This window comes from Alternaria atra (genome assembly GCF_907166805.1).
Source record: "Alternaria atra isolate CS162 genome assembly, contig: 25, whole genome shotgun sequence".
NCBI classification, from domain to species: Eukaryota; Fungi; Ascomycota; class Dothideomycetes; order Pleosporales; family Pleosporaceae; genus Alternaria; species Alternaria atra.
In genome coordinates this window covers 3,399,263-3,418,634 of record NW_025091323.1, presented here as the reverse complement: position 1 = coordinate 3,418,634, position 19,372 = coordinate 3,399,263, and the positions used below count along the sequence as shown (strand labels likewise).

General features: G+C 49.4%; 7 protein-coding genes across 7 annotated transcripts; 3 read left to right on the top strand and 4 right to left on the bottom strand.

Moving 5' to 3' along the window:
* Positions 1–796: 796 nt before the first annotated feature.
* Positions 797–3,432, top strand: ALTATR162_LOCUS6202 (uncharacterized protein; the record flags this gene model as incomplete). Its single annotated transcript, XM_043313823.1, has 3 exons — positions 797–1,085; positions 2,426–3,059; positions 3,147–3,432. The coding sequence occupies 3 exons, from the start codon at positions 797–799 to the stop codon at positions 3,430–3,432; spliced, it is 1,209 nt and encodes a 402-aa protein (XP_043169758.1).
* A 1,396-nt stretch (positions 3,433–4,828) lies between these two features.
* ALTATR162_LOCUS6201 (uncharacterized protein) lies at positions 4,829–7,174 on the top strand (the record flags this gene model as incomplete). Its single annotated transcript, XM_043313822.1, has 1 exon — positions 4,829–7,174. The coding sequence occupies one exon, from the start codon at positions 4,829–4,831 to the stop codon at positions 7,172–7,174; it is 2,346 nt and encodes a 781-aa protein (XP_043169757.1).
* An 871-nt stretch (positions 7,175–8,045) lies between these two features.
* ALTATR162_LOCUS6200 (uncharacterized protein) lies at positions 8,046–8,990 on the top strand (the record flags this gene model as incomplete). The annotated part of the gene is made up of 1 exon (XM_043313821.1): positions 8,046–8,990. One exon carries the CDS (start codon positions 8,046–8,048, stop codon positions 8,988–8,990), a length of 945 nt encoding a protein of 314 aa, XP_043169756.1.
* A 2,608-nt stretch (positions 8,991–11,598) lies between these two features.
* On the bottom strand, positions 11,599–12,387 carry ALTATR162_LOCUS6199 (uncharacterized protein; the record flags this gene model as incomplete). The annotated part of the gene is made up of 2 exons (XM_043313820.1): positions 11,599–11,932; positions 12,104–12,387. The coding sequence occupies 2 exons, from the start codon at positions 12,385–12,387 to the stop codon at positions 11,599–11,601; spliced, it is 618 nt and encodes a 205-aa protein (XP_043169755.1).
* A 767-nt stretch (positions 12,388–13,154) lies between these two features.
* Positions 13,155–15,500, bottom strand: ALTATR162_LOCUS6198 (uncharacterized protein; the record flags this gene model as incomplete). The annotated part of the gene is made up of 1 exon (XM_043313819.1): positions 13,155–15,500. The coding sequence occupies one exon, from the start codon at positions 15,498–15,500 to the stop codon at positions 13,155–13,157; it is 2,346 nt and encodes a 781-aa protein (XP_043169754.1).
* A 299-nt stretch (positions 15,501–15,799) lies between these two features.
* Positions 15,800–16,693, bottom strand: ALTATR162_LOCUS6197 (uncharacterized protein; the record flags this gene model as incomplete). Its single annotated transcript, XM_043313818.1, has 1 exon — positions 15,800–16,693. One exon carries the CDS (start codon positions 16,691–16,693, stop codon positions 15,800–15,802), a length of 894 nt encoding a protein of 297 aa, XP_043169753.1.
* Positions 16,694–17,249: 556 nt separating this feature from the next.
* On the bottom strand, positions 17,250–19,025 carry ALTATR162_LOCUS6196 (uncharacterized protein; the record flags this gene model as incomplete). The annotated part of the gene is made up of 1 exon (XM_043313817.1): positions 17,250–19,025. The coding sequence occupies one exon, from the start codon at positions 19,023–19,025 to the stop codon at positions 17,250–17,252; it is 1,776 nt and encodes a 591-aa protein (XP_043169752.1).
* Between the last annotated feature and the right edge of the window lie 347 nt (positions 19,026–19,372).

The window sequence follows — 19,372 nt, the reverse complement described above, 5'->3', positions numbered from 1 at the left end:
GAGAGGAATAACTCCCATTATCAGAATATTGAAACCGCTCCAGTTTGATTTGTTCGCAGATACCTGGTGCCGTCTCTTGGTTGAGCTTAATGGAAGTCAGTCGGACCACACCACGATATCCCTGATAATATTTGAAGGACTGCTGGCAGAGACACTTGCCTGAGCTTTCTTGCCATATTTCCACACGACGGGTAACATGGCGAATCTTAGGGACGCTGTTCGGCAATAACCTTTCCTCGATGCACTTTGCCCGCATCTGCGCGTTGCCAACTTCGAAGCACTTTCAAGAACCAGCTCTGACATTCGACTCTGTATGAAAGGACGACATGGACCTAGTGGTCTTAGCAATGTCAGTTTGTGCAGCATATGCATCCGAACCATTTGTTTCCAGTGCTGGTGGTTGCACATCAATGCGGAAAGTGCCAATATTCGAGGCAATGGGCGAGCACATCCTTTATGCTCGGAATGTTGGGATACGGATCTTGACAAACTCCATAGCAACAATCCCTCATACGCATTTCTTGTAACGCATGGTCACCGCACATGGCGGCAGGCGCAGCTTCAAGGTGACTTCTGCAAATGTAGACCAGCAGTTATTTGCAGACCTTGCACTAGAGAACTTGAACCACCACGATCTCATACCCCAGCCGAGAGAAGGTCTCTTCTAAACAATTAGCCCTATCGAGAACTGGCAAGACCATTCTTCAAGAAGTGTTTCGCTTGCCTTACATACATGTCGGAAAACAGAACTGAAAAGGTCAACCATTTCTATTCAGTCTAAAATCTTCCCATATACATGCGCAATTATGACCATGCTGTTGATTGGCAGTCCTCGACATTAGGCGTCTATGACGACGATGAAAACGGCATTGATCCTGAAGTCAAGATGGTAGGACCCGACTACGAATCTGTCGAAGAGTTTTGGAAACAGCAGTGGATAAGAAGCAGCAGACTTTTGGACCCACCGACCAACTGGCAGCCTGTGCAATACGAATGGGAACGTATCAACCAAGTTTTGATATTCACAGCGGACGAACGCAGTCACTTTGATTGGTGCTCAAACTTTGAGCCATACGTGCACCCGTGTGGGATTCCGAGAAGGTTCTATTCGGACCGCTCCCGCTCAAGATCCATGGCACCGCATGGTATCATATCATAGGGTATGTCTCATACTTGACCACATCTCAGTATACAGTAGGATCATGTACTAACAACGTTTTGTCAGAGGAACTTGGCTCATGGAGGATGAGTCGTGTATCTACACCAGAGAAGAGTTCTTGCAGGCTCTGCATAGACTCTTCCGGGGCGACCGAGCTCCACAGAGCTGCGGGGCGTAAGGTACGCTTATGGTGGAGACAATATCTGCCTTTTTTGGAAGTATAAAAGCTTCCAATACGGAGGCTTCTACACAGCTGCTCCAAAGCCTACACTCACTGGCGCAGCGGTCCCTGAGACGAAGACAAGTCACCTTCTCCACGATGTAATCGAACAAAAACAGTCCCCCGTCCTACCAGAATATACTAGCACCCGGATCTTCTCTAATAACGCTCACTCGACTGTGCAAAACTCATCTCACATGACCAGTGCGGCCCATATAGTATGCACAGAAGTCTTTTCTTTATTTATCTAAACTCGCCCCATCTGATTTTTCCGTGCAGTGTTAAGTATTGAATTCTACAGTGCATGCTATCGGAGTATCGAGCCAACCACTTGTCTACCCTCAGGACAGCGCTAGGCTCCATATCATACCATATTCAGTATGGTCACTCAAGCGCGCATTTCCAGGTGTGAGTCGCGCGTGGTGTCTTCTGTCAATCTTCGCTATAACTCCCAAGCTCAATAGTTTTGATAAATGAAGTCCAGACGTCTATTAGTTGCACTTTGCTATCCAGCCCGTTCATCTGAGATTGACACGCGCTTACATGGCTCAACATTCAGCGGGGCCAGCACACGTAGGAGTGATGTCATTTTGGACGCCTCAACATGCGTCGGAGAAATGCGCACTAGCATCATCAAAGCATCATGCCATCGGAATCATAGTGTTGCATGACTAACAAAGCATGCTTTCGAGTCGTCGCAGCAAAATGTGCATTTTTTCTTAATGTTGCTTCGTTGTGTCAATGACATTCGTACATTTCTGATCGCATCTGCTCAAGTCTCGCGCAACCTTAAAGCTCCCGGTTCATCTGTATATCTACAGCAGCCATCGTCGGAGTCCCAACTGCCAAACATCTGCTCCAACACGCTCGCAGCTTCCGCAAATCCGCTTGGACCAGTTTCCTTCTCCGCTGTCCAAATATTAGCTCGAATACCATGTTGTCGACTGGCGCAAACGACCACGATGGCGAAAAAAGAGATAGTAACGCGTCACAACTGCCGTTATGGCGTCGAAGGTTACGTCGTGTAAAGCTTCCGATACTCCCAGCGCACAACCAGGAAGGCGACAGAGGCCTTTCCCTCACCACGAGCAAAGGTCATGTCTATCTCCTCGACCAGTTCCGCGAGAAGGTGCCACTACGGATTCGCAATCGATCTATCGCTATGATTTCTGAGTTTGTCGGCACTTTTCTCTTCATGCTCATTGGTCTAGGCGGCAACTCTGCTGTCATCAACGATGCAGCTGTTGCTGCACAGTATGGTGGAGGAGATGCCTCAGCAGATCCTGCCAAGATCCTCTTCATCGCAACGGTATGGGGCGCCTCTGTCACAGTGAATGCCTGGAGCTTCTTCCGCATTAGCGGTGGGCTTTTCAATCCTGCTGTAACTATGGCTTTGATGCTAATCCGCGCTGTGCCACCGCTGGATGGTCTTCTCGACATCTTCTGTCAACTTATGGGATCTATCCTAGCAAGTGCCATCGCGTATGGGCTATTACCGCCGGGTGCGCTGGCAGCTACTGAACTGGGCTCCACGACTACTGTCACGCAAGGCTTGTTCATTGAGATGTTCATTACGGCACAAGTTGTCGTCGCAGTCTTCATGTTAGCGACGGAGAAACACAAAGCTACGTTCATCGCTCCAGTAGGCATCGGACTGACTGTCTTTGCTTGTATTCTTATGTATGTATCTCCTCTCCCGTTTTGGTCACTGTTTGAAATCGGCATCACACAGCTTCTCTACCATACTACATGACTTATGGTACCTAGGGCCTCAACCTACACAGGTGCAGCTATCAACCCGGCTCGATCCTTCGCCGTCTGCGTGATACAAGGAAGCTTTCCACATTATCATTGGATCTATTGGGTTGGTCCCGGACTGGGTGCTTTGCTGGCAACTGCTTTCTACCACTTGATTCGCAAGTTAGAGTATTGGACGGTAAACCCCGATGTCGACGACTACGAGACGAAGGTTGGAGAGACTATTCGAGACGTCGCAAGCAGAGTTGCAGATATTTCGAACAATCCTGGCGCAAGTTCAAACAATGATTCGTGAGGTTAGTGGAAGGGCCGAGACAATGTTTCGCAGCTGCAGTGATATAAAGTGCAAACGCGCTCATCATTTGTATTGAATTTTCCACGAAACCGAGATAGCTCAACCAAATCATCGCTCAACATACCTAAAAATATTCCAACTGGGACGCCTCTCTACAACCAGCACGAGCCACCCTCTATCAAAACCCTGTAACCAATCGACCCTTTGACAGCTTTGAAGAAGCGATGTATCTAATGAAGCCGCGCGATGCTTCTATGCACATGCATATGTTACCACAGGATATTGCTTTTACCACCGAATGGCTTCGGCTTGTGCTTCAACTATCAACCACCTGGAGAGCCAACCAGTTGAGGATAGATTCTGGAGGACAGAACTTGAGCGATTGGCGAAGGAATTAGACGCAGTCTGCGAAAAAAGAAGGGAAGACTGCGGGATACGACCAGCAAGACTATGGGGTAAAATGGATGAATAGATATGGTCGGCAGCGCTGAACGCAAACATGTATAACGCATATAAAGTTATAGAAAGACATGGAGCTCCTCACTAGCTTTTGAATCTAACAACATGATGGATGTCTTTAGTAGATTGCAAAAGGGTTCATACATGTTCTAGTGTTGTGGCTCCAATTCAAGTAAAGTAAACACAATGGCGAATATTGTGAGCATATCAAGAAGGTGATGCGCCATTGCTGCGGCCGTGATAGTTGACGAAGATGATCCACTCGGACAATTGAACTGGTGCTCGAATCATGCCCATTTGCTATGATCGTACACACCGACGGCCCGGCGATCAAGTGAAGCCAGATTTACAGCGCGCAGAAGAAAAGATGGTCGGGATGCGATAAGGCTTTTAGCGCACAGATCGCATCTAGTCGTACCTTGTTATGAACGGGATCCAGTAGAACCCTAGCCGCCACCAGCACCCACCAACTCGCCCAACCATCTCAACTTCTTCCAAAGGACGCCTGCTTCTGTGGTCTTGTATTCACCTTCCTATTCAACATTACTGCGCCGCTTGCAATCATGTGGGCTACACGAGGCCTCCGCTGCAGACCCTGTTTATCCGGGTTGCCGGTTGCTTGGTGCCTCTTGGCGAAGACGCAGCGTGCCTTGGGAGGCTTAACACCTGCTCAATGCGGCAACTAGAATGCGCATATCAATTAGACTGATATGTGCGATGGAAAACAGATAAAAAGGATCGTTGCCTTGCTATGGAATGACAAGTGCTTTGTTGCATTCGTCTCGTGTTTCTACCCGACGCGTCGATTTGGGTCATTGAGTGGGGAACGTTAATACCCTGCTGCCCGCATAGCACCCATATCAAGTGCGGAGAAGGTCTCTGTGCATAACTGCTTCGTCAAGAGCCTTTGCGTTTTGCAGGCGCTTTCTTGAACCCAATGCGTTCTTTCGCAATCCTCGCCGCGGCATTGCCGTTGATTCATGCGATTGAACCTCCGCGTACGCCGCACCAACCTCTCGGGAACGGTACCAAACGTCTGAGCTACAACGAAACCACCAACAGCCCTGGATCTTTGACACCTTCGACCCGATCCTTCACTTGGGTTGGCACTGGAGAAGATGGCGACTACATCTACACAGCCGCCTCTGGCGACTTTGTCTTCGAGAACGTCGCGACCGGCGAATCGTCGACTTTCATCTCCGCTGATCAGGTCCCGGAGGACTACTGGGATTACTTCATTTCGCCCGATGCCACCAAAGTCATGTGGGCTGTCAACTACACGAAGCAATACCGCCACTCTTACTTCGCTGACTACCTGATCATGGATGTTGCGACCGGAGAGTCCGTGCCTCTTGATCCTGAGCAGACTGGCGATATTCAGTACGCTGAATGGAGCCCAGTCTCATCGTCTCAGATTGCATTCGTCAAGGGCAACAACCTGTACATGTCCACCAACGGCACTATCATTCAGATCACCGAGAATGGAGGGCCTGACTACTTCAATGCTATTCCTGATTGGGTTTACGAGGAAGAGATCTTCGGCGATCGCTACACTCTATGGTTTTCGCCCGATGGCGCTAAGGTTGCTTTCCTTAGCTTCAACGAGACTGGTGTTGGCACATTCAGGATCCCATACTACATCGACGATGATGCCGAATACGTCCCTGTTTACCCTAATGAGTTGGAGCTTCGCTACCCCAAGGTTGGCACCAAGAACCCAACTGTGGTCATGAACATGCTTGACGTAGAGTCTGGCGAATACACCAACATTCCCATTGACGCTTTTCCAGAGGATGACCTTGTGATTGGCGAGGTTGTCTGGCTTACCGAGGAGCACAGCAAGGTCATCTACCGCGCCTACAACCGTGTGCAAGACATGGAGAAACTAGTTGTTGTTGACGTTGAGGCTGGATCTTCCAAGGTCACTCGCGAGCGTGACGGTACCGATGGATGGCTCGAGAATCTCATGCAGATTCGATACATCGGAGCTCTTGAGACCGCGAACGCTTCTTACGGAAATGCTACTGAATACTACATGGATCTCTCCGATATGAGCGGCTGGGCACATATCTACCTGTTTCCCGTCGATGGTGGAGAGGCCATCGCACTCACAGATGGTGAATGGGAGGTCATCAGCGTCCCTAAGGTTGATTACTCTCGTGGACTTATATACTACACATCCACGGAGCATCATAGCGCTGAGTCTCACATCTACTCCGTCAGCTTCTCCGGTAAGAAGAATGCGCTCGTCGACGACAGCGTAACTGCTTTCTGGACTGGATCATTCTCTTCTGGCGGCTCATACTATGTTCTCCGTTACGCTGGTCCCGACGTGCCATATCAGGAGTTGTACTCTATTAACTCCAGTGAGCCAATTCGCACAATCGTCAATAACACAGCACTATACGAGAAGCTCCAGGGCTACGCTCTTCCCAACATCACTTACCTGGATATGGAGCACCCCGATGGCTACACGCTGGACGCCATGCTCCGTCTCCCGCCCAACTTTGACCCCAGCAAGAAGTATCCTCTTCTCCTCATTCCTTACGGTGGTCCCAACGCGAAGGAGGTTCACAAGGATTTCAATCCGCTCAACTGGAAGGCGTATGTTGCCTCCGACCCTGAGCTCGAATATGTTACCCTCACTGTCGACGGTCGTGGTACCGGTCGTAAAGGTCGCGCTTTCCGCTCCCTCGTCACGTCTAACCTGGGTCAACTTGAGGCTGAAGACCAGATCTGGGCTGCCAAGGAACTCGCGAAGAACGAGTGGATCGACAGCGAGCACATTGGTATTTGGGGTTGGTCATACGGTGGCTACCTCTCCTCCAAGGTAGTTGAGGTCGGCGACCCAATCATCAGCTACGCCATGATCACGGCCCCGGTCAGCGATTGGCGTTTCTACGACTCTCTCTACACCGAGCGCTACATGAAGACGCCCGACATCAACCCCGACGGTTACAACCGCAGCCGCGTACACGATGCGACTGGCTTCAAGAACATCGCTGGTGGTGTCGTCATTCAGCACGGTACCGGTGATGATAACGTGCACTTCCAGAACTCGGCTGCGTTAGTCGACCTGCTCATGGTTAACCAAGTCACGCCGGAGAAGATGCAAAACACCTTCTTCACCGACAGTGACCACAGCATCAACTTTCACAACAACGGCAGGTTCTTGTACAGACAGCTGAGCAAGAAGCTGTACGAGGAGAAGGCGCGTGAGGGTAACAGCAAGGGTGGTCACCAGTGGAGCAAGAGGGGTCTGGGACGCAAATGGAAGGCTTGAAAAGGTCTGAAATAGTGTTAAATCCTGTCGGCTCCTAGTTACGAAAATGCGGCAACGTAATGAATAATCCAAAGTTCCACCTGCTTCCAGTTCATATTGTATTATAGTTGCCGGTCGCCCGATTCTTTTTCAAGGATACGCGCCATGGACGTCGTCCAACTTCGTCAGTACAATCTGCAAAAGCGAGTTCCTCGTACTTGCTCTCGTTCTCTGCAATTCTCTGTTCTTCGTCATTCTTCGCATTGTTTCGCGCACTGAGAAAGCTTCAGGGACCGTGTCACCCTATACATTGGAAAAACTGAACAAGTACAGAGATAATTAATTCTCTATCACAGATCATATTAGCCTACTATAAGAAAAACCTTAGAATTTAACAGCATTTTAGGCTTCTACGTTATCTATCAAATTCATATAGTACTTTGATGCGCTTTATGTAGTAGACAAGAGGGAAGAGCTTGCTAAGGAGTGTTTAGTGCTTCCATTGTACAGGGTGGTGTGTACTGCGCAATTTACATAATGTATAGAAGCAATTGTGAGAAAGACGCGCTCAAGGGGTTATTTAGTCGCCGCTCGTTTCGGCAAATGGTCGAAACAGTGAGGCTATTAACTTTGCATGTGTATAGTTCAATACACCTTTTGGAAGAATAGCGAAGGATCTAAAACTGTATGCATATTCACTCAAAGTTATCCTAGGGTAGAGTAAGCGGTGACGTCGCGCATTTGAAACCCTGGGTTCTAACAAACAATTGGACGATTGCGCAACTCAAAATCATTCTGCTTTCCGGTACTTCCGCAAGCCCTTCACCCACCGCAACAACCAGACCCCCAATCAAATCCTTTCCAAGTCGAGATTCACAAGACCAAGTTCGAGATGGCAGACGATACTCCCACTACGATGACGCAGTGCGAAGACGCGCCAAATCACCAGTCGCGCAAACTCGATCACATGAGCAAGATATCTAGTCTTGCGGAAGGACATGTCTACGCGCTCAAGTACTTCCCTGAAGAGCTACAAGTTCTCTTAAACACCGCATCGCTCAGATACCACGAATGTGCTCCAGGTCGCTTCGGCTCAATCTTAGGGTGGCCGAAAGACTCTCGACAAGGCTCAGAACCCCATTCTGCACTTTCGGAACATCTAGAGATCCGCTGGGGCGAGAGGGACCGAACCGTATTGTTGGTCGATCGCTCGACTCTTTCTAATATAGTTGTCGAGTCGCAAACCATGACCGCCGATACCGATAAAGTACTATCGAGACTGCAGCGCGGGTTTGAGTTCGCGCCACCATTCTCCTCTATCCTTACAGTAGTAGATGAGGAGCACCTCATAATGCTGAGCGCCTTCTTCCGTTACTGTCTCTTGTTGCAAGGCTATGAAACCGCTATAGAGGGATTCAAGTACTGTTTTTGGACATGGTTTGAGAAACTGTGTCGCCATATTGCAAAGCAAATCCTGATAATCGACCCGCCAAAAGATGTTAACGCCTCGACATTGGTAAAGGCCAACCCATGCAGGCCTGCAGATGTGCATGAGACGAAGTCTGGATATTCTCACAGCCAATTCGATACTGATGAACGGACATATGAGGACAACAGTATGGCGTCGGCGATCGAAGCAGAAGAAGCATACATCAGCAACAAAAATCTTGATGAAGAGCTGGCAAGAATGCGGAAGGAACTAGAAGAGTCAAAGAGGGTCTATGAAGAGCAGCACAAGAAGGTGGAAGTGGAAAAGTCACGGCTAGATGAGATACACCTCGCGTGTGTGAACTTCGAAGCCAAGCTGGAAGCACGAGAGAAAGAAGAAGAAGAGTGAGAGGATAAGCACGAATACTGCGGGTATTATACCAAGTCGGTATTAGTACCATATGGCGAGAAAGAGAAGGGCTGTGAAGAGGAAAATGTTCTTTGGCGTAAAGGTCTGAGGACTTCAAGAGTTCGAAGGTTAGTAGAGATGATGAGGATAATATGACTGCTTTAGCCCACGATCAACTTGAACAAGAGATTGGATCTTCTATCGAGGTTCGCGCCTTGCACATAGGACAGTGGCGCCGAAATGGTGGTCAAGGTTAATCTTGGAGTACTTATGCATTGCAGCTATTCTGTAATAACTGATGGCCATCCTTGCATAGCGGGACACATTTTCATCTAGACTTTCAGCGTTATTCCAGCGCGATTGCATGAAGTCGAGCTTAACGCAATCTGTTCTGTACATTTTATTCCTTAGGTATGTTAGCCTCTAACCTAGCAAAGCGTTGTGTCAGACGTAGTGTAGGTTAATATGTTACAACTATTAATTAACCTCTTCTAAACAACCCCCTTATCTACGAGTAACAATCAATATCTATTAATTATTTGGAAGTCTTATAAGAGAGCATAAATCTTAGAGATTATAGTTGTAGGCTCTAATAGTAAAATTTAGACGTTAAGTATATCTTCTAGTAGTTTCTTTACGTAAAATATAAGGTGTCATTGTTACTTATATAGAGAGGAGAAAAGGTTCATGAGTTAACAGCTCAAAGCAAGAATACAGAAGCAATATTGTAGGGAAGAAATTAACATTCAACACCGTCACGACACATGCAACCCTTTCACCTTCTTTGGTACTTCGAGTTCCTGATGCTAATGTCTGCTAACTCGCGTGACTGTCTTGATCTCTTCCTCGTAGATATCCTCGCATCGCTATCTGGCGTGCTAGGAGAACAGACAAGCTGCTCTTGCTCTTGCGACGCGCACAACGCAGCGTAATGTTGGTGACACGCCACAGTAGTTGGATGGTCTTTTCCAAGAGTGGTGTCATAACCAGTGCATGCCCTCTGATATAAAAGTAAAGACTCATCGACACGATGCTGTTCCGCAAGAAGATAAGCAAGGCAAAGCACGCTCGTCAGCGTGTTAGGATTCTCATGCCCTAGCACCTTCTCCATCCGCGCCAGCGTCTGCCGGTTCATCGCCTCGGCGTCTTCGTACTTGCCCTGTCTGTTAAGCACGTCCGCCAAGTTGTTTATGCTCGCCAGCGTGTCAGGATGCTCAGGCCCCAGCATCTCCTTCCTCAAGGACGATGCTTTGCGGTGGGACGTCTCTGCTGATGTATATTGCCCTAGACTCACTTGACATCGGCCCAGGCGTTCTAGGAGTGTGGCACTCATTGCGCCATCTGCAGCGTCAACGAGTCCAGCCACGTACGTTACATGCGGGAGGTACGCGACCCATACTTCTTTTCCTTCATGCCCGCCGTACGGTACTAGCTCATTAGCTCGGGCTGCTGCTGTGCCTGCCCAGGCCGCCCGCTCACCATGGCCCTCCAGCCATCAGATCAACGCCATGTGAACTAGTCGGTGCATATCAAAAAGCCTCTCTTTGCACGATCCTGGCACAGGCTGCTGGCGCTCTGTGATAAATGCGTATCCTGTCAGCGTTCCAAGTGCTTTCGTCTGTTGCACGACAGATTCTCCCGGCAGCAACAGCGACTGAGGGATGCTGATACGATCAATGCATGCAATGAACAAGAGGTACTCTGCTGTAAGAGGGTCTTGTCTACGAATTTGCTCAAAAGAGATGTGCCATGTCTTTGCAATCGTGCTATCCATACTGTGGTATCTGCTAGGATCTTCAAAGTGCTCCCCAAAGAGCTCGGCTTTCGTGCCAGCATTCTGGAGTAACGATACATACTCGGAGACTGGTGTATCGTTTTGGTTCATGAAAGCGGCCGCCTGCACGATAGCGAGCGGCAGGCATTCGACTGTCTCCAGCAGTACGTCGACCGCCGCCTCATCGTTCAGCAATGTTTGTCCAGTCGTTCGCCGCGCAAGCAGCTGCCTAGCCTCAGCCTTGCCAATGTCGTTTAGCTCGAAGACACTACCCTGAGTCAAGTCTATAGCCGCCTTCCTACTGCGAGTGGTAAAAAGAATTGCACCTTTGTTGCTGTGCGGAATATCGTCGATCAATCGAGCTGACTCATGGCTTTCGTTCTCCACTCCCACCAAGACCTGAGAGTCATCCGCGTCATCGACAATCATCAGCCAATCGCCTACGTCTCCTAAGCTTAATGTCTCCTTGACAAGTCGCTGGACGTCCGCGTTGTCGTCGCTGATCCCTGGTATACGAAGACGAACTCCAATTTCGCGATAGGCAAGCTTGAAACTCTCTCGACTCATAGCTGGTACCTAGAAAATTAAGCGTTTCGCCTGTCTCGCAAGTGCGCGATAAGCAAACTCAAGAGCAAGCGCTGATTTTCCACATCCTCCTAGTCCATGTATAGTCATCCGTCGGTGGGTGTTGGGCGAAAGGAGGGCTCGTTCGATCGACTGCAGCTGGCTCTCTCGTCCGACGAAGAGCTCGTTTCGTGGAAAAGGCAGCAACACTGGGACTACAGGTCATCAGCTAGGTATGGTCCGTGCAGTGCGATGCTATCCGAGCCGGGCTCAATACACACCGGACAGGTCTTGCACAACTACATTCTCCCGTCTTTGTTGCCGCTTCTGAATCTCTTCTTTGAGACGCAGTGTCGCATACTCTTCTCCCTCACCATATATGAGCGGCAGGAAGACGCCAAAGATGCCGAGCAAACAGTATACTCTGTCCTCTGCCACCGTCGTTGTGCGTTTCGCCGCCCAGCCTGTTCGCTCCTCGACGCTGAACTCAGTGAGCTTTTGGCCTCTTAGCGCATTAATAGGTATGCTAGTAATGCTGTGTATCTCCTGCTCTAGCGAGATCCTGCTGCCTAGCCGCTTGCCGTCCTGGGAGAAGAACTCGACACTAGCTGGCGCGAGTAGCTCTTGCGGCGTCTAGCCTCGTGTAAACCACCGGCTGCACTGAAAAGCTTGCTGCCACGATATGCGGAAGGCTTCGGCGTTAGTGACCTCATCTGGCACTAGGACGTCTGTTAGGTATACATAGCACTTGACTGCGCGCTGGTACTAGCGAAACATAGAGTTGATTGCTGTGCTTAGCTCGTCGCTCTTGGACTTGTCGATGCAGCAGGTGTCCACCCAGAAGTACTCGAGGCCGTCTGCTGCAGCTTGCTCGCCGCAGAAGCGGATCTTAGCATAGCCGCGCTTGTCTGCGCCTGCTCCCGCTAACAGCTCATTGTATGTAACTTCTTGGCCGTCCGTCCAGGTGTGCGAGAGAATGGCGTACGGAGGAGCAAGGTCGTCGCTGAAAGATATCAGCTCGAAGCCGCCGCCTGCTGAGCGACTCTTAAGAAGGCGCATTGTGTTCCGGCATGCTCTGTCTAAAAGGCTAGCAGACTCGGTCGCGATGGGTAGCACAGACGGGCAGAGGTGTTGCAGGGCAGTAGAAGACGTCTCCGTTGCGCACACACATGAAGCACATTAGGTAGGCTGCGAGCAGGTAGTTGACGAGCACGTAAGGCTGTATGGCTGAGAGTGTTCAGCAGTGCTTAGCCGCAAGCTTCATGCGCGCATGGCAGTCCTGAGGCGCAGCGAATCTAGGCGCGTGGCAGTAGACCTACTGTATGGTGATTTTGGGGCTAATCCCAGATAGGCAAAGCGTGTATCTTTTAGCACAAGACAATACACAGACATCTAAGCACGCTACTACACGCTAAGCACGGCGAAAGCGTAGTGTCCGTACAGACGCGTTTTATCTATCTTGCTGTCCGCGCGGAGAAACTGCTAGAGGGCATATTCCTTAGCTTAAATTAATCTTTAGAGACAGTAATTCCAAACTTTAAGATGTAAGCTTCCGTTCTGGATTTCCGAGCAATTAGCAGAGATGGTTCGTCGCGCGCGGACAGAGGGGTATTTGGAAGAGGTCGATTGATAGCAGTGACAGATCAGCCTACACTACGCTCACCTTCGTCGGAGACTAACGTGCTGGGAGAGGTGCACCTGCAGAATAGATGCGCGTTGAGCTTAACTCATTGCAATGGTGCTGGCCGAACACTAAAGGCCTAGATAAAAAAATATCCCGGGGCACAGGGTGTCCCGCCACGCAGAGATGGACGTTACTCTTTCGACTAGTATTTACCTCTTCTACGACCCTTTCTTATTTTTGGGCCCCGACTCCTGCCACAATAACCACCTCGATTGTTTCCAGTGTAGTTTCCAGTGTTGACACTCGCTTGATAAGCATCAGTGATGCAGTCTCTCGACTTATGGTCATCCCAATCAAGATTCATCCGCTCATCTCCAGACTTCCAAAACGGCAATACAACGCGTTTGTCGCAAAGTGTACACATTGCATTAACATGGCCTTTCTTTTGAGTGGTTTGGTAGTGAGTATGTCCTATATCAAGAGCAAAGTCACTGCGAGGGTCCAGGCGAGCTGGGATAGTAGAAATTGACACCGTGTTCGGCGTTGCTGGGCTTAGAGTCAAAAGCGCAGTTTTGGCCGTGAACTTTTCCACCTCTCCGACGAGAAAATCTTCGTCTGCGTCGTCATCTGCCCAACTCCGCTTTTCAACTAGTTGATCACCGTCCCCAGTACTCGAAGCTACAGGAACCTTTGCGGTAGAGGTCATGTCTTCTGTCCCATCCTCTTCCCCATCGTTGGCATCCGAGTGCTGTTCTGGAACCTCCTCTCCAGGAGTATCCATAGGCATGGTCACGGGCGCGGTATCTTCGGTTTCGGGTTCTTGAGTAGGTTCCTCATCAGATGTTGTCTCCAATGTGACCGATTTTGGAGGTGGGATAGTTTGTCTGACAGTGTCTGTTTCATCGGAAGAGCCTTCACGTGCCTTTTTATTGCAATCTAGAGCCTCCTGTTGACGCTCTATTTTCTGGTTGCAATCTTCCAGCGCTTGTTGCAAACCCTGTTTCTGCTTGTCAACTGCATCTATCTCGTTCGTGAGACGATCTATCTCCTGTTTGTCTCCCGTCTTTCCTTTTTCAAGAGTTTGCATTTGATCATTCATGCTTTCATTCTCTTTCGCTAGAATATCGCGCTCCGTAGATATCCTGGTTATCTGAGTAACCTCAGCTGTGAGCCTTTCGTTGAGCTCATCGATCATTGCGCCCTTTTCCCTCTCTGAAAGCTGCGCGCTCTCGTGAAGCTTGATGAGATCCTTGATCTTTTCTTCGGTTTTGACCCGCTCATCATCAGCCAACGATAACCCAGCCTTCAAGTCTATAATCTCTGACATTTGACTTTCGATCTCTTTTTCCAGCTGTTTCCGGGCAAAATCCTGATCGCCTAACACTCGACGCAGTTCCTCGAGCTCCTCCTCATCCTTCCGCAGAGTGTGTTCATGTCGCTCGTTTTTGTTGACGAGCGTTTCATAATCGTCCTTGGAGTCCTCAGCGGACTTTCTCGCCCGCTCTATCTCTTCTCTTAACTCAGCATTGGTGTGCGCTAGCTCGTCTCTTTGTTTCGAAAGACTATTAATCTCGCCATGTGCCTGCTGTAGATTCTCTTTCTGTGTTTCATTTAATCTAGTTTCGTCATCTAGGCGCTGCGTCCAGTATTGCCTTGCTGCTTCCTTCGCGTTCTTCCCAATCCTGTCGGTTATCCCCTCTGCAACCTCCAACTGTGACTCCAAGGTCACCTTCTCTCTATTGAGCTCATCGCACTGTCTTTGACGATCTGATAACTCAGCCTGGAGACGGTTGACATATTGGTCAAGCTTGGAATGAAGTGGTTCGGTCTCCTTGGTTTGGATGGCACTAGATGCAAATGCTTCCACGGTAGATACTCCCGGCTCCACAGCAAATAAATTCACGCTGGAATGGCTTAGACCAGGTGCTTCAGTCTGGGTTTGGGCGGAAGACGTATCTAACGCTAGTGGCAGCTTTGAATGGATGGCAAGAGTGCGGACTCCCGAGTAACTTAGATTGATCTCATCGGTTGGGACGACAGTGCTAAATGGACAAGGAGCGGCGGAAATATTGTGGTCGGCAGAAGTAAGAGTGTCCTGGATATTTCGAACTGCCACAAGTAGCTCTCTGAGATCCTGCAACTGGGCAGTATCCGGTGACTGTACTAGCGAAGGCGTCTTGAAATCGAAGTCCTGATGTTGATGTTTGTGAATGTGATCAAGGGCCTGGCGGATCTCATCAATGCGGCTGCTCTTGTCGTCGACGCGGTCACTGGCGTCATCTGCTTTCCCGTGAAGCACATTGAGGCTAGCCTGAATAGCAGCAAAAGACCTGGGAAAATGATGGGAAGAACCGAACCCTTCCTGCAATGCCTTCATTTGCATATCGTGCCACTGTTTCTGCTTGCTTACATCACGAATCCATCGAAGCCAGTCGACGATCAGAGCTCCAGAGAAGAATGCGACAATAGCTGCTGCAAGAAAGACAATATCTTCGGATGTATTGGGCATTGCGCCGAGCGCACGTCGTGGCAAAGCGTATCCCTCCATGGTGAAGATTTTCCCCTGTATCTCGGCAGGAGGAATAGGAATATTCGTACATGTAAGTTGAATATGTGCAGGCCTTCGATCGATCATATCGAGTTCGCGCGAAACAAAGACGCTGGTCACTGGTACGAAAGCTTTGAGAGCACAAAGACACTGTGTGTACAAAGAAGCAAAGGAACGCTTAGAGTGTCACCCGGAACCACTCAAAGATTGCGAGCGTGGCTACCAGGAGTGATGAGCCCATGCGTCTGATCTATATGGAAGAATTGCAGCAATGTCCGTGAAGGATACACAAATACGTTTTATTTTTCCAGGACTTCGTCCAGCAACTCAACGAATTTGGCGGCCATCTTCTTTCCGCCCGATTCATTTGGCTCAACTCTCGCCGTATAGTCGCCCACACTCTTACCATCAAGCACCTCATACAGTGCACAAGGCACTATCTCCGTACCCTCAATTCGTATCTCTTTTGTTGCAATTTGGTACATCGCTCGAATGGCTGCTTGCAGTTGCTCAGGGTATGTGTTATATCCTAGGGCCTTGAGCTGCGCATCAGCCCAACTAGTCTGTCCTAATCCCGCCTCGAGAGGGAAGTAGATCATGCATACGATGACGGCGCGAGGTTTCGTTTTGGCGGTAAGGCGAGCGACGTAATCCTGGACTTTGGTTCCGAACATGAGCTTGAAGTACTCCAATGCGCTTGCAGTACCATTTTCCAAGTTCTTGCGAGGGGTCAGCCAGGCGAGCTGCAGCATGTGGCGGATCGTGGAGGAATTTGGCTTTAGGGCGACATCGTTTGCGCCAACGCTGACTATCAACACATCGTTGGACCGGATGTTGTCACGAATGAACTGGTCGTGTGGCAGGAGCTTTTCATCTCGATCTCGAAGCATCGACTCTTCTACTGCAGTGTTGATGCATGTTGCGCGATCTTTCAGCAGGTTGTTCATCCAAAATGCAACATCCGGCTTTGGGACTACAGGGTTTTTAAATATCTTTGAATAGATATCCGGAATCTGAGGCGGGGCAATAGAACTGCTCTTATCAACCCAGTACTTGTTGTCGAGAGATGAATCGCCGGCCAAGTATACGATCCGCTTATCCGGCCGCTCCGCGAGCGTGAGGCTGTGGAAAGTGGCAAGGTCGTCGATAGGATGGCCTTTCCATTCAAAGTAGAAACGGGCGCAGTTTATCATTGGAATCGTGCGTGAGGATAAGGAGGACGCCATTATTGATTGATCGAGGCTATTGTTATTAATGTGGGCAACGCGTCGCTGTACAGTGACAGGCGACGTTGACACGATCAAGTAATGTCGTACGCGTAACAGAGGAGAACCTCGAAGTTGATATAGGAGAACATATGCACAGGATTGCACATGGCTAAATGACACATTGCTGCTGTGTGCGTGCGAAGAATGATGTGCCAGGCAACTACGTTGAAGGTGCGTAGTTATGCACGGACCTCTCCACGACAATGACATCACAGATAATGGACGATCCGAGGAGGGTCATAGTGATGTGTAATGTATTTCAGCTGGATTTGCGACGATTTTTGTAGATGAAGTGACATTACCAGGAGCTATTTAGTGATGATCGTCTTCTTTCATACAAAGCTCTTGCAGCACCGAGGAGGTATACAGTAGCCTAGGAGTTAGTCCACGTTCACTCAGGGCAGGAATACAATGTGTAATAATGTTAATCTATTCACATTTTATGAACGAGCCATAGGGAGCGAAGTGAGAGAGAACTTGCTTAGAGGTTCCGTTTACCCCAATCGGCCAAAAGCCGCTCCTGCATAGCGAATTGTACGTTCTTAGCCTCAAGCTCCTCGGCCAGTATGCGATGTGTAGGATTTGAGCATTTTGTCTTATCCCGAAGCTGCGTTTCCAGAGCCTCTATATCTGCGCGATGCTGCTTGGAGGCCTTCTCCAGCTGGTAAACGAGTTTGCTCTTCTCCGCATGATCCGTCTCAACGTCATGCATACTAGCTACAAATTGCTTGACAACCTCTTTGGGGCCGTGGATATCGAGAGACGACGTCACAGAGATCGCGCTCTGAACACGTTGCAGTAAAGAGTAGTTGCGCTTTTCGGTAGGTTGGATATTGGTTACCAAGGCCACGTGGGGGAGAAGGGATGTGGGCTGCAGTTTGATAGGTGGGGCAGTACTTAGACCCATGATGGACTGACCGAGGTCTTCGAGGTGAGACAGCAAGGCAGGATTGGTTGATGGAGTGAGTTCATGAATGGGTGTCCGCGGTATTGTCGATATGGCTTGCAGACCAGAGAAAGTCAGCGAACTCTTGCTTGATGAAGCTAGTTGGGGCTCTGACTCCAAACAAACGATTGCTGAAAATTCGAGGGAGGATTTCGAGGGTTGCTCCTGAGTCTTCATCTGGGCATGCTCAAACAAGAGGCTGTCTTTCCGTGAAGTCAGCAATTCGACCTCCAGCTCTGCGGTGCGTAAAAGTTGCATGTACTCAAAAGTCTCCGCTTTGTTGACTTCGGGAGCGATAGGAGCTGTGTAGATATACGCCAGGGGAGAGAAGCCCAACGGCTGGGGGGACAAACTAGCGGCACCGCTTTCTTCGGCCAGTCCAGAAGCAAGGTGCTGTTCTATACGCAACTCGCCGGAAGTCTGCACATGTTCCTTAGCTTTAATACGGTAATGATCCTTCTCCTGGATCAGTTCCTTGATACATTTCACATCAATGACATGACCATCCATGAGATCAGCATTAGCTTTTGCAAGATGGCGCAGACCTTCCGTTTCTGCTTCGGCAGCAGCCTGTAGATCTTTAGCGTCTCCCATTTGCTGGAAGATGCGACTCTGGTACTCTTCACACCCATCCTCATGATGCATATTCTGAAAGCGGACATTTTCCTTTTGAAGATATTTGATAGTGTCATGAAGTTGAGGGAGAAGTGTAGTTCGGACGGGGCTTGGCTCATCGGTGTAGAGCTCACAAGCAAGAGAACTTGATGGTGGGCGATGAACAGTATTTCGGGTGGCGTCGACCCCGGCCTGAATAGTGTCAAGCTTCTTCACCTGCGATTGACCTTCTAGCTCCTCGGTCTTAGACAGTTTGACGTTTAGTTGAGATTGTAAGTCCGCGACAGCCTTCTGAGTGTCCTTTTGCTCCTTGATTTGCTTCTTCTTTTCACGATCCAGCTTTATGTCGATTTCGCGCGCCTTCCGCTCAGCATCTTGTCGCAAGGTGACCAACTCTTCACCAAGAGCTTTGACATTCCGGCATTCCTTGCTCAGTTTACCGGCGAATCTACGTGCTTCTTGCTTTTCCTTGGCGAGATCACTCTTACAGATTTTGAGTTCTTGAAAGAGCTGATCACGGCCCCATTTCAGGCCAGCCTCGTTGGCTTGGAGCTCCTTGACCCTTTTCTCTAGTTTAGCAATCTCTAAGCTCTGTACGGAGTTGATATTAGCGTGACGTGACGGTGTGGCCAGGTCTTCGTTGGAGTTTGTCGGAATCAAGGGAGAAGTCCGTGGAGACAAGTTTTGACGAGGCATATCTTTGCACACCTTGTATTGGCGCGGAGGATGTCTCGTTGTGCCCTCGGGAAATCTAGATCGGAGAAGGGAACTACGCTCTTTTGTTTCATGCATCTCGCATTGTGAAGATTATCGAACACGTCCGTCCATTCATTGTCAGTCGTATATGGGGCGATATGCACATGTGTATACCGTACAATCGTGAATCTCCACCCTTGTATTGACAAGGTACTGTCACTATTGTATACCCAATCACATATGCGTCAGCTGAGAGTGGCGATTCGGTGTTGTCGCATCGCCATGGTGAGAAAGTCGGTTGAGCCTTTGAAGACACACTTAGGCTTTTCGCGATGTACGGTGAGTGT